This window comes from Nannospalax galili, unplaced genomic scaffold (genome assembly GCF_000622305.1).
Source record: "Nannospalax galili isolate Female #2095 unplaced genomic scaffold, S.galili_v1.0 scaffold63, whole genome shotgun sequence".
NCBI lineage: Eukaryota > Metazoa > Chordata > Mammalia > Rodentia > Spalacidae > Nannospalax > Nannospalax galili.
In genome coordinates, this window is record NW_008355272.1 from 1843314 (window position 1) to 1857284 (window position 13971).

Sequence of the window (13971 nt, forward strand, 5' to 3'; positions counted from 1 at the left end):
TATGTTCCCTAACCCCACTGAATAAATGGAGCTGTTTCACTGAATCTGGAGCTGTTTGTATCACTGAACCTGCCTCCCCGGAAGGGCTTTCTTCTGTCAGTGCTCACTGGCCATCCTGACCCGGCTCGTTTCTTCTGCTCCCTTTGTCCTTGTGGAATGGTGGCCAACGACCCACATGAGGGGAGGGAGAGACCCTACAGCCTTGGGCAAGCTACTCAGCTGCTCCAGGTCTATTTTCTCCTGTGAGAACACTCCAGGCAGTAACTACCAAATGCTTCAGGTTTGCTGAGAGGTTTTAAATGAGAAAAGCTCCAAAGCAGCTCTGTTCACAACACAAAATGGGTATTTTCATTTGATATTTATTAGTCAAATTACTACCTCAATCTCCAATTTCCATCTAGTTCTACTATTTCATCTTTTCAAATACAAAGACCCAGATCACATGATGACAAAGGAAGTCAGAGGACAGACAGACAAGATAGATGGACTCAGGCCAGGAAAATGTCAAACTATTCCAAATCCTGCTCTTTGGCCATTATTCTGGAGCTAAGTTTGCATATCTACTTCAATCTTTCTCCTCTTAAGCAAAGCCTCCAAATTTGTTTTATATTGGAGATCCACTTGTCAAGTACTTAAGATGAGCCCCAAAAGGTAATTACAATGTTCACAGAACATCTTGCACAACAGTACTGGTTCAACTATGACATTTATACACATAAGTAGTTACTCTAACTGATTGACCTTGAACTCAGGTTTCACATCTAAGTGCCTCAGAGGAAATGTTTGAGAACTTACAGGCATAAGCCCTCTGAGAGGGGCTAATAATGCCAACTACAGTAACCCATGGCTGAGCTCCCAGTGCTTATAAAGTTGGGTCTGGGCCCTGTACATTCACACATGTCATCTCAAATAAACACATCAAGAGACTTCAGGCTAAGCTTAGTTTTACTTTACGGTCCTGCAACTGTGGACAAGACAATTCATTTCCCTCACTTTAGTTTCCTCAACTATAAAATAGGGATAATATTTAACTCTACTTACTCATCAGGCTTTTATGAGACTCAAAATGTAAAACAATAGCTTGAGTGTAACCAACCATACTTTGAAAATTCTATTCTGGGTTATACATATGTAAAGTTAATATGGTGATTATCTTGGTTGCTTCAGACAGGTTAGGGCTAAATGGAAAATGTAAAACCTTTTTATAATTAAGTACTAGTTAATCCTATGTCCCAGCAATCTCTTCTTGAATTTTTTTCCTTCTCTCTGTCAAATTTCTACAGAGGGAAGAATGTCTGCGGACTTCCATCAATGCCTTGTGTAATAGCACTTTGTATGTATCCTTTGGCGTTCTCTGAGTCTCCATATCTCATCAATAAACCATAAATAACACATACTTCAAAAAGGCCATTTTAAAGCTGAAATAAAATAATATCTGCAGGAGCTGGAGAGATGGCTCAGCAGTTAAGGGCACTGGCTGCTCTTCCAGAAGACCTGGCTTCGGTTCCCAGCACCCACATGGCATATAACAACTGTTTGTAACTCCAAACCCAGGGGGATCCTATGCCTTCTTCTGGCCTCTGCAGGCATTACACACATAGGTGCATTTACATGTGGATAAAACACTCATACATATAAAATAAATATGTCAAAAAGAATTTTGAAAAATATCTGCAATGTGCTATGGGTTTCTAGCACAGTACAGGCATTCAGCAAATACAAATTTTTTGAAATACTAAAAATCAGATAAACATCATGAAGACAAATACCTGTAAACTGACTCTTACAGCACTTGAAATATTTTAGCACTTTTATGCCAACACTCTAAAGCTGAAAGCTGAAAATATTTTTAAAAATCTTTTTCTTCTAAAGATGAAACCATTTTAAGTAATGCATTTTTCTGTTTGTTGCTCATCAATCAGTCATACTTTACATTCAAAAGAAGCTGCTCTGGTTGGGCGTTGTGGCACATACCTTTAATCCCAGCACTTGGGAGGCAGAAGCAGGTGGATTAAGGACGGCGTGGTCTATATACTAAGTGCTAGGCCAGCTGGGGCAACAGGGAGACCAACCAAATGTAACTGCTCTCAAACTGTATCAATTTCTCTACTAATACTAACTTTAATTCACAGAAAACTATGGTAAATATTACAGAAAAAGAACTCTCGGCAGACCAACTGGAATTTGAGTTTTACACTTTAGTTACCAATGTCATTACACATAGTTAAAAAAGAAAAACCTTTCAAATAGATGACAATGCAGTTTAACAAAGCATTTGCACAAATTCAAGTTGGTTTAAACCACAATGTGACATAGGCAAAATAGTATTATACATAAAAGATCCAAAACACTGGCTTGGAGTGGGTGAGTGACTTTTTCACAGGCTACTAAGGGAGGAAGCTAAGGTTTTAATGAAGCTTTTCATCTCTCCGCAATTTCACCATGATATATTGTTTCTCTTCAAACTAAAATATTGATAGCTCTTTTATTTGCTCCACAGAATATCCAGAATCCATAGAGTAAGTTCTAATTTCTCACATTACATGTTCAGGTTCCTAATTAACATTCTAGTAGGAAGAGATGTTATCATCCTTTATTTATCAGATGCAGAAATAAAAACTTGAGATGAAAAGCAGCTTAATATATCTGCAATAATATGTCCCAGAGCCAACATGCTACCAGGACAGCATATTTAGCTGCTACCTGGAACTGCTTCTTGTTCTCGGCTCTTTCCCCACAAGAGTGATCCAGATTCTGAAATGCCTTCTTTTTCAGGTGTGAAATATCAGCCAAATCTGGTAATACCTGGCTCTCAAGTTCCTTCTCAAGACTGCCCCAAGGCCACCCTCAGCTAAGGTTATCACTTCTTAGCATTCATTAAACCAACAGGGTTGTCCCTACGCTATCCATCACTAATGAGCCTGGGAATCAGGTAGAAAATTCAAACTGAAAGAAAAGACTGTGTGTCTACCTAAAGAGGAAACAGAACTAGGTGAACTCTTCTGGGGCTAAGATTTCTCACTAGACTGATAACATTTTATTTAAGATAAATTTTCAGTAGCAGCCCAAATAAAAGGACATGGAAGACAAAAACTTTTGCTCATTGCCTGCTTGTCTTTACTCCTGCTGACTGAAGGAAGACCAGCAATACCCCAGGAATTCTCCAGGCCTTCCGTGCAAGACTGGGAATGCTGAGGCATCTAGCCTCATGAACTGAGCAACTGCTAGATTTTAAGGCTCTCCAGCACGGTACAGTCATTGCTGAGCTACCCAGACCTTGACAATCTCCACCCCCATCCTCTCATATTCTTTCAGTTGTGTTCCTCAAGAGAAACCTTACTAAAACAACTTCTGTCCAGAGTATATCTGTGAAGAGTCCTTTACAATTAATTCTGGAATTACTTAAGTCAACGTATACCTGCAATGAAATTTAAGCACAGGACCCTAATCTCTATTTTTAATAAATATACTTATGAAGAAAAAAACATTCTGAATAACTCTTACTACCTAATGAGATTTAGTGGCAATTTCAAGCTTTATCTAAAGACAAGGGTCTTAGATAATTTTTATCTCAGAACAAAAATCATCATTCTCTCACAAACATGAAACTCAGCTTTTCAGAACAAACTATTAATAAAATTAAGTTTTGACACAAAAACACAAAAGGAATTTAGACTCTTAGCAGTACAAAGTACCTCCTTATCCTCCACAAATAAACAAACAGCAATAGAGAATGCAAACAAAATATATACTCAGAGAGCTTTAAAGGGAATTAAAATAACTTTTAAATGAAAACTATGCCTGTTTCTTTTTCCTGTTCATGTGATAAAATACTCTGAAAAAAAGCAACTTTAGGGAGAAAGAGTTTATTCTGGCTCCTAGGGTTCAGTCCATCTTAGAAGCAAAGTCAAGGAAAGCCTGAAGCAGTGGTCATATCACATCCATATTCAGGAAACAGAGCAATGAATGCATGTTGGAACTCAGCTTGCTTTCCCTACTTCACAGCCCACAATTCCATCCAGGGAATGGTGCCACCCCCATTGGGCAAGGCTTCCCACCTCAAGTAATGCAATCAAGATATGCTCCTCCTGGGGCTGGAGAGATGGCTCAGCGGTTAAGAGCACTGACTGCTCTTGCAGAGGACCTAGGTTCGATTCCCAGCACCCACATAGTGGCTATGAACCATCCTTAACTCCGGTTCCAGTGGATTCGAATCTGATGCCCTCTTTTGACCTCCATGGCATTGCATGACATGGGTGCACTCACATACATGCAGGCAATACACTCATACACATAAAATAAAAATAATAAAATATTTTTTAAAAAAGATATGCTCTACCAGGTACCCCCAAAAACCAATCTCCCAGGTGACTCTAGAGTCTATCAAGTTAGCAATTATACTAACCTCACAGTCTAAAATGTAAATAGCCATTTTATTTTTTAAAAAATTACATAACCCTACCTCAATCTGGTCTAAATTTTAAAAAAAGAGGTGATGAAAAAAGCAGACCTAAGCTGCAAAGACGGTTCAGTAAGTAAAGTACTTGCTGTGCAAATGAGAGGATTGAGTTATATTCCCAGCATCCACATAAAAAGTCAGGCATGGCAGTCTATATCTATACTCCTAGCACAGCGTTGTAAGGCAACAGATCCCCAGAGACACTGGCTGGCCAGTCTAACTAAAATAGTGAGCTCAATTTTCAGTGAATAATCCTTTCTAAAAAATGAAAAGAGCAATAAGAGAGATGCCTAGTATTAACCTCTATCCTCTATCAGTATGTACACAGGCACACACAAAAAGAGCTGCAGATGTAGCTGAGTAGCAAAAGGTACATGCTTATAACTCATAAGTCTCTGGGCTCAATCCCCAGTGCCAGAAAAGAAGAGAAGGAAGGAGGAAGTATGAGTAGGTCAGACCTGTGTGAAAAAAATGATGTAGGGAAAGGACAGGTAAGTCAGCTGACGTCTAAAGATTTTAGTAAACACTGCAAAAACAGCCTCATACAGTGATGCATAAGCAATTCTTAACTTCTGACTTTTGTGACTCTCCCAAAACAAGCCCTTTACTCAGAAATGTCCATAAACTTGCCTGCTTTTAAAAGAATATAAATCCTATGAAGTTTATATGTAGTGATGCTTGGTAAGGATCCCACTGGTAGAAAGAGCCTGTTCAGAGATTTGGCATCTACTTCTAGCTCATTACCTTGTTTCCCTAATCCAATCAATTGTCTCTTTAAAGGCAATCTACCTATTTCCTTCCTAATATGGATACTATACCATCCTATGCACACACATTTTGTTTGCATGTTTTGTTTACTCATTATCCATTGATCAACATTTAGGTTATTTTTATCTTTTTTTTTTTTTAAATGTTTATGAGTGTATTGTCTGCATGTCTATAAGTGTACCCATGTCTTGCAATGTCTGAGGAGGCCAGAAGAAGGCAACCAATCCCCTGAAACTGGAGTTATGGGTGATCATTAGACACCATGTGGGTGCTGGGAATTGAATGTAGGTCCTCTGCAAGAGCAGTTAATGTTCTTAACCACTGAACCATTTCCCCAGTCCCTATTTTTACCTTTTAATTGCATGTGGGCCTTTTCAAAACTGGCAAGTAATGGCTAGATGTGGTAATGTACACCTTTAATCTCAGCAAATAGGAGGCAGAGGTGGGCAGATCTCTGTGAGATTCACAGGCCAGCCTGGTCTACATAGTGAGTTCCAGGCCAGCTTGGGCTTCAGAGAGATCCTGACTCAAAAAGGGGGGTGGTGAGCAAGGATTAACTGTATATTTATGATATTCAAGCTAATATTCTGATAATATGTATACAGTATAAAAATTATTTAAAACAAAAAATTATTTAAATCAATCTACTTAACATATCCATCATCTTTATGTACCTTTGTATGATGAGAACATTTAAATCTCTTAGCAATCCCAAAATACACATTATTCATCTGACACATACTATAACATGGCTGAATCTTGAGGACACTGTGTTATGTAAAAGAAGCCACACAAAGGACAGATATTGTATGATTCTCACTGATTTGAGGTGCCTGGAAAGGGGAAATTCTTAGGGAAAGAAAGCAGTTGCGAGGAGTGTAGAAAGTGAATAGGGAGCTAGTACTTTATGATATAGAGTTTCTGTAGGAGGTCAGGAAAAGGCTCTGGAAATGGGCAGTGGTGATAGTTACACAATACTGTGAGTTATACAGCAGAAAATGAAAAAAAGGGAAAATTTTATGGTGTATATGTGTCAGCGCTCCCACAATAAAGAGAAGGAAAAATTATCATTCTTAACCCATTATGGCTGAAATTCCAGCAACATCTACCAGCATTACACTAAAACTGAGAATTAAGAAACTCACCTCTACCTTTTTAATGGCTAGCTGTGACTCAGCACTTTTCCTTGGCTTCAGAAGAATAACTGCCTAGAAGAATTCAGGCTAAGGGAAAGACCTGAAACAGATGGTCTGTTTCCTTCAACATTCTCCCTTCAAGGGGAAAAATTAGTGCTCACTTTTCTACATGTAACAAAGATTGGACTTTTAAAATTCATTTTTATTTGCTGTGTGTGTCTGCCTACATTTATGTAAGTGCACCCGTGTGATACAATGCCCGCCAAGGCCAGGAGTTATAGACAGTTGTGAGCTGCCATGTGGGTACTGGGAAGCAAACCCATGTCCTCTGCAAGGGCAGTCAGTGATCTTAATCACTGAGCCATCTCGCAAGCCCCAAATATGGGGCTTTAAGCAAAAGGTCTCCAAGAATAAACATATTCCAGTTTTCTTAAAGTTGTGCTGCAATAACTATCTTGTGACATCCTGGTCCAAACACACAAGGAAGGTGTTGCAATCACTTTATTTCCCCATTTGAATGGCAGTCCTCAACCAACTCTGCTTCCCCGCAAAAACTCTGTAACATCAAATTTGGAGTAACTTCATTTGAACATCACAATAGTTATGATGTTAACTGTTTCCATTTCTTAAACAATGCTTTCCCCCATGAGGCAAACAGCAGAATGAAGTTAATCACTAACCAGACAGAAAGAATGAAGGAACAGAATAGGCCACACCTCAAAAATATAGTCATAAAAGAGATCAGGTATCCAAAGCTCATCCAAGATGAAGAGTGTCCCTCCTTCTGCTACTGTATCATAGCAGCCACTGAAAAGAACTTTCTGCATGGCTTGAATGGGAAAGTTGTAAGCTCTGCAAATGAAGTTAAAAAACAAAACAAAACAAAAACCCTGCTTATGTAACTGTTCTATTACATTCAAAGATCTCTTTGTGGTCCTTCCATATTACCTTGCACACATACAACTGAAAATGATAAGTAATAAGATACAACTAAATTAAATCTGACTCAAGTGAAGTATCCGAGAATTTGGAAATACTTCAGTTTATAAGGATTCCTCGACTGCTAAAGAACACAAATCTAATACAGTTTATTTCTATTTAGTAATGTGGTAGAAAAATTATTCTGATCATAAAACTAGCAAAAATATGTTAAACAAGAGAAATATTCCAATGAAAAGTACTGGCTACTCTAATGAATTTATTCCTTTATTTGTAAAGAAAAAAAATTCCTCCGATGTTTTGACTAACAGTCTTCCTCCAAAGGATTCTTTAAAGAGACATGTAGCAACGGAATCCAAGACAAACGATTTCCTACTGCACAGTTCCGTAATACAACTGCTTTTAACTGCTACTCATGAAAAAACTAATGCTCCAAATTTTATTCACAGAAACAGTATTCAAATCAAAACTCAACTTTTTACCACATTTTCTATACATAATTATAATATCAAAGAATTGATTTCTAATTAACTCAAGTCTTGAAGACATGCCAGAAAAAAATACATGATATAGGCAAGCTGTTTTCTCCTATACTCAGCCAGAAAAACTATACACTGGTAGTGTTAAACTATTCACTCACAGAGAAGATTTCATTCTGAGTTTTCAATAAAATATAAGAGGTAAGAGGCAGTGAAAACAGAGACCAGAGAAAGAAAATGGTAACATGACTCACGTTTGTCTCTCAGACTATGAAGCAGTTAGCAGGAGGAAGCTTACAAACTCCAGCAGCTGGCAAGGCACAGAGTCAATGTTTTAACTGGCAAACCCACACAGAGAAGCCAGTGGGCTGTACAACTGTGAATCGGGGGTGGGGCTACCGACAAGAAGAGGTAAATGGGAATGAGCACTTACTCAGTTAGAAGCTGGTGAAGTTTGTGATAACCTCGTTCCAAGGCCAGGCTTACAGGCGTTGCCCCTTCCCGGTTGTGGATGCTGAGAGCTCCACGGCCACCAGGCTTCTGCAACAGGAACCATGTCAACCGCAGCAGTCCCAGCCGCACAGCAAAATGCATCAATGTCTCTCGAGGGCCACCATCTGTGAATGAGGAAGAACAGGAAAATAAAGTAAGAACCACCAACAAAGACAAATGAAACAAAACAAAAAACAAAAATATTCAAGCTCAGCAGATAACTTTTTCCGTGTACCTAGGATCCCGAAGTTAAGCTACAACATATAGGAAGCAACTGTATTATACGTAGGTAGAATTAACTCTCAAAACGACAAAATGAACCTAGACAAAAATTATAGGAAGCAAAATTTTCAACAGGTGATAAATACCCACAAAGAGAATCAAAGGTATTTCTGTACTCTACTTTTTTCACAGGGCAATTTACAAAGGTGACTATACATGTTCCTTCCATTAAAAAAAAGGAAGAAGAAAAATACTAATAGAAGCAAATGCAGTCCCACAAGATGGGGATCTAAGGTGAATAGCTGTCAAGAGTTAGATGAGTGTGCCCCAAAGGGTATAATTACTTTTTAAAAGAACATTCAGACAGGAGTTGGCCAGTTAAACACTAAAAACAGGTTAGACTTGTTATACACACACGGGTCTTTTTCAGTCCCCCACATTAAGGGCATATCAAATTACTGGCACTACCAGCTTTTTGTTTGTTTAATGAGAAAATGAAATGCATCTTCAGGCATAATGAAACCAACTGTAAGATACCACATTAATAACTTAAGAAGGGGAAGCATGTGCTTGGGCTTATTTCACTTAAAATGTAGGCACCTTCTTAGTATACTGGGTCACTAAGAAAGTGGTAGAATAAGGAAAGGCTTCAAAGGTAAATCTGGTTCAACCTAGGTATTAACCACCTGTGTGGGTTGTCTCTCTGAGCTTCACTTTCCATATCCCTAGAGGAAAACTCTCACCTCACTCAAAGCTGCTTTAACAAATGAGAGGTAGATGATGTGCTAGACTAATGACTGGCTACAGGGTTTTCATTTAAAGCCAGTTCCCCTCCCTTTCTCTGCTACTGACCCTGTTCTCCTGGGCTTCAAATTACATCCTAAGTTCACTAGGAACATTTTTCTGTTCCTCAGCCATCCTTCTGTGTTGGTCTATGAAGAGAGGAGACAGGGCCTTTGGAGGGCTGCTACATGTGGTCCTACACAGCTGTACGTCAAGCGCCAGGGTTATGCTTTCCTTCTTCCTCTTAGCTTTCATCTCATTATTCATGGTTTCTGGGTCTGAACTTCACTTAGCATTCTGAGAAACCTTGGACTCCAGGGTCTTCACTTACTCTGAAATCCTTGGATACATCTACATATGAATATCACAATGGAAAGAACGCATTTTTGAAGAGGTGCTTTTACACTGAACTGCACTGTTTCCTTTATAAATAATTTAAGATTTTATTTTTATTATTTATGTACGTGTGAGTGTGTGTGTACACAACTGGATGCAGTGCCCAAGGAGGCAGAGGGCAGTAGATCCCCTGGAATTGGAGTTACAGGAAGTTGTGAACCACCTTACTTGGATGCTGAGAATTCAAATTGGGTTCTGTGCTCTTAACCACTGAACCATCTCTCCAGCCCCAACTGCAGTACTTTCTAATGTTACCTATATATTACTGCTGCTGCCTTACGACAAACGTATATTTTCTTAAAAGCCATTTGGTCTTTTGTAGTTTATATTTTCCCTATATATACACAGACCAATTCATGATTTGTACTGTGTTCAAGAAGGGGCATATGGCTGAAAAGAAACGAATGCTGCAGCAATCGAGAAAATAGCTCAAGAGTAGAATGCTTGCCAAGTTCGAATTTAATACTCAGTACCAGCAGGAAAGCCCCACCCCACCTCACCCCTGCCCACCAAAAACCAACAAAAAAGCCCACAGAAATTAATTCCATAAAAGAAATAATTGCATTTGTCAAGTAAAAGTAGTCATAAAACCTCTGAGGAGGTGGCATGTCAGAAAAAATTCTCATGCAGATCAAACATCATCTGACTTGTGCTTTACAGTTATTTGCTCACAAACACTCTGACAAACCTTATCAAAAGCCAAAGAGCTAAAGGCACTTACTGGCCAGGAAATATGTGAGTTCCCCCTCACATAGTTCTGGAGTTAACCCTCCAGAACTGGTTAACTCTAGCCTTACCAGATAACACTTCCTTAAAGTAGCTGTCTTTTCAGTCCTCATCTTTTCTAGTCCCTTATTTGTTCTGAGTCAGCTTGGCATTTACGAGTTACAACTGGGCCATGTACCTGTTCAGAAGCTAACACCATGGTTCTTTTACTGTGTCATCCCCTGGTCTTACTCTATAAAGTCTTTAGCAGTACGAATCACATCTGCTTTTAATTAGCCCTGTTCTGCAAAACAAGATAGGGGGTCGGGGGTGGGGATGGGGGGCGCTGAGTAACATGAAGAGGGTGGAGAGCTGGCTCAGTAGTTAAGAGCACTAACTGCTTTTGCAGAAGACCTGGATTCCTAGCACTCACACAGCAGCTAACAACCACCCCTAATTCCAGTTCCAGTGGATCTGATACCCTCTTCTAGAACCTGTGGGCACTGTAAGCATGTGGTTCACTCACATACTGTCAGACAAAACACTCATACACATTAAATAAATAAATAAACAACAAACAAACAAACAAATAAATAAATGGGGCTGGAGAGATGGCTCGGCAGATTAGAGTACTGGCTGCTCTTACAGAGGACCCAGGTTCAGTTCCCAGCATCCACATGGCAAATGATAACCATGCATCACTCCAGTTCCAGGGGATCTGACACCATTCTAGACTCCTAATGCACTGCACACAAAGGTGCACTTAACTACATGCACATAACACAGTTATATACATAAAATAAAAATTAATTAATTAATCAAATGGCACTGAACAACCTTTCATCACTCCAGTTCCAGGAAATCCAATGTCCTCCACTGGCCCCCATGGGGATTACATGACATGGGTGAATTCACCCACATAAAATAAAAAACAGAAAGCAATACAGGGTGAGGGCCTGCTATATTCCATCTAGTGAGATTTGTAGTTTATATCAAATTTTCTCCTTCTATCTTCACAATACTCCTGAGTTTTAATCTTTATTTTGCAGAAAAACACAGGTTCATTGAATTAATAAATTATCCACAGCCAGAATGAGAATCAGAAAAATTCTCTCAAATCTAAAAAAAAAAATCCTTTCCATCACTCTATTGTTTCTTTTCACTTTAAGAAAGAAAGAAAAAAAAAGCAGCTATACGGTTTTGTTTTTAATTTTTTATTTTATGTGTATGCGTGTATTGCCTGCATGTAGGTAAGTGCACCCACGTCATGCAATGCCCTCGGAGGTCAGAAGAGGCTGTCAGATCCCCTGGGACTGGAGTTACAGACAGCTGTTAGCTGCCATGTGGGTGCTGAGATTTGAACCTGGGTCTTCTGCAAGAATAAGCAGTGTTCTTAACCGCTGAACCATCTCTCCAGCCCAGCTATACAGTTTGAAAGATACTTTTTTCAACCCCCTGCCATCATTTTATATAACTATTTCAAATATACAAAAGTTGAAAGAATTAGACAATAACCAAATACTCAACAACTTAAGTCTTGCAACTGACATTCTCTATTAATATATTTGCTTTATCACTTATCTTTCCTCCAAATAGTCATCAATTCATCTTATCTTTTATCTACTTCAAGTAAGCTGGAACATCAGTCTAACTTGATTTCTAAATACTGCAGCACATGTACCATTGACTAGAATTCAATACAGGGTTGTAAGTTTGGTTGATTAACATACAGGGAAATGCAATTGGTATGGTAGCATATTTGATGAGTTTTGAAAAATGTATATATCTGTGTTAATTCAAAACCCTACCAAAATATAGAACATTATGAATATCCAACAAAATTCCTTTATTCCCAGTTAATGCCTCCCATTACTACAGTCAACCACTGCTCTGAATTTTTCACCATAGATTGGTTTTATCTATTCAAAAAGTTCATATAAATGGAATGATACAATAAATATTCTTGTATGAGGTTATTTTCATTCTTAATGTTTGAGATTTACCTATACTGTTGCCATGTATCAGTAAGGTATTCCATTTTATTATTTAGTAGCCCACCTCATGTATGTACCCCACTTTGATTAAATAACCTATTCATTTTCACATATTCTTACTGGATCCTCACAGTAAAGTTTACAAAAGAGGAGGCAAAGATAAAAATGAAAGATTAAAATATAAATGGAGTAGAAAGATTAAAATATAAATGAAGTTTCTTCTAGGCTGTGGTTTTTATGGAGCGGGGTACAGAGACATGGTCTTCCTGTAGCTCCAGCTGGCCTGGAACTTGCTATGTAGACTAGGCTGGCCTCAATCTCAGAGATCCACCTGCCTGCCTCTGTCTCCGAGTACTGGGACTAAAGGCGTGAACCACCAAGCCCAACAATGCTATGTTGTTTTAAGAGCATAAAACCTTTGACCCCGGGGCTGAAGAGATGGCTCAGTGGTTAAGAACACTGACTGTTCTTACAGAAGACCGGGGTTAGAATTCCAGCACCCTCATGGCAGCTAATAACTGTAACTCCAGTTCCAGGGAATCCAACAGCCTCTTCTGTCTTCCACAGGCATTATACAAAATGGGTGCACTTACCTACATGCAGGCAATACATGCATACAGAAGAAATAAAAATAATAAATATTTTTTTTAAAAAACCTTTAACCCTAATCAGTATCTCCTAAATTGCTTTTATTCCTTTATCTCATTTAAACTATAGAGCCCCAATAATTCACAATCAATATCCACTCTCTATACTTTTTTCTCTCATAATTCTTGTTCTTCCTCTGTATTTAGAAAGTTATTCAACTTTCTTTGAGGGGGAAGGAGAGGCCTGGCCATTTATGTGTAGGCCAGGGGTCCACATCAAGTATCTTCCTCTATAGTTCTCCACCATATTTTTTGAGACAAGGTCTCTTACTGAACCTGAAGCTCACCAATTCTATTAGATTGGCTGGCCAAGGAGATCCCCAGGATCTGCCTGTCTCTCTGGTTCCAGTGCTGATGTTACAGATGCATGCCATTGTGCTCAGCTTTCTGGGTATTGGGATCCAACTTCAGGTCCTCATGCTTATAACAGCAAGCACTTCACCCTGAGCTACCTCCATACCCCTCAACTTTGTTTTTTAGGTTGTGTTCTAGTTTCTCCATTGCTGTGACAAAGCACTGACCATTACCAACTTGGGGAGGAAAGAATTTATTCAGCTTATATCTCCCAGGTCATAGTTCATCAGGAAGGCGAAGATAGGAACTCAGGGCAGGAACCTGGAGGCAGGAGCTGAAGCACAGGCTATGGAGGAATGCTACTTACTGGCTTGCTCCTCTGGCCCCCACTCAACCTGCTTTCTTATACAATATAGACCCACCTGCCTGGGGTGGCACCAGCCACAGTGGGTTCGGCCCTTCCACATCACTCAATCAAGAAGATGCCCCACAGACATGGCCACTGGCCAGTCCAATGGAGGCAATTCCCCAACTGAGGCTCCCTTAACCCATGTGTGTCAAGTTGACACTAAAGCTATCCAGCACAGGTTGCTAACCAGATTTCCCATATCAACTGGATCCTTAATCACAAGTGGAATTTAATTATACCAGGGGATT

The 13971-nt window shown here is 39.2% G+C and overlaps 1 protein-coding gene across 7 annotated transcripts in view; it reads right to left on the reverse strand.

The window, feature by feature from the left end:
- The window catches only part of Akap13 (A-kinase anchoring protein 13), a 370808-nt gene that overhangs the window by 193985 nt on the left and 162852 nt on the right, over nt 1-13971 (reverse strand). For all 7 annotated transcript variants that reach the window (XR_003846961.1, XM_029555684.1, XM_029555683.1 and 4 more), the window contains exon 5: nt 8215-8398. Coding sequence is in view for 6 of the 7 variants with exons in the window: in XM_029555684.1 (XP_029411544.1) it covers nt 8215-8398 (184 nt within the window). In the remaining variant the exon portion in view is untranslated. The remainder of the gene's footprint in view (nt 1-8214; nt 8399-13971) is intronic.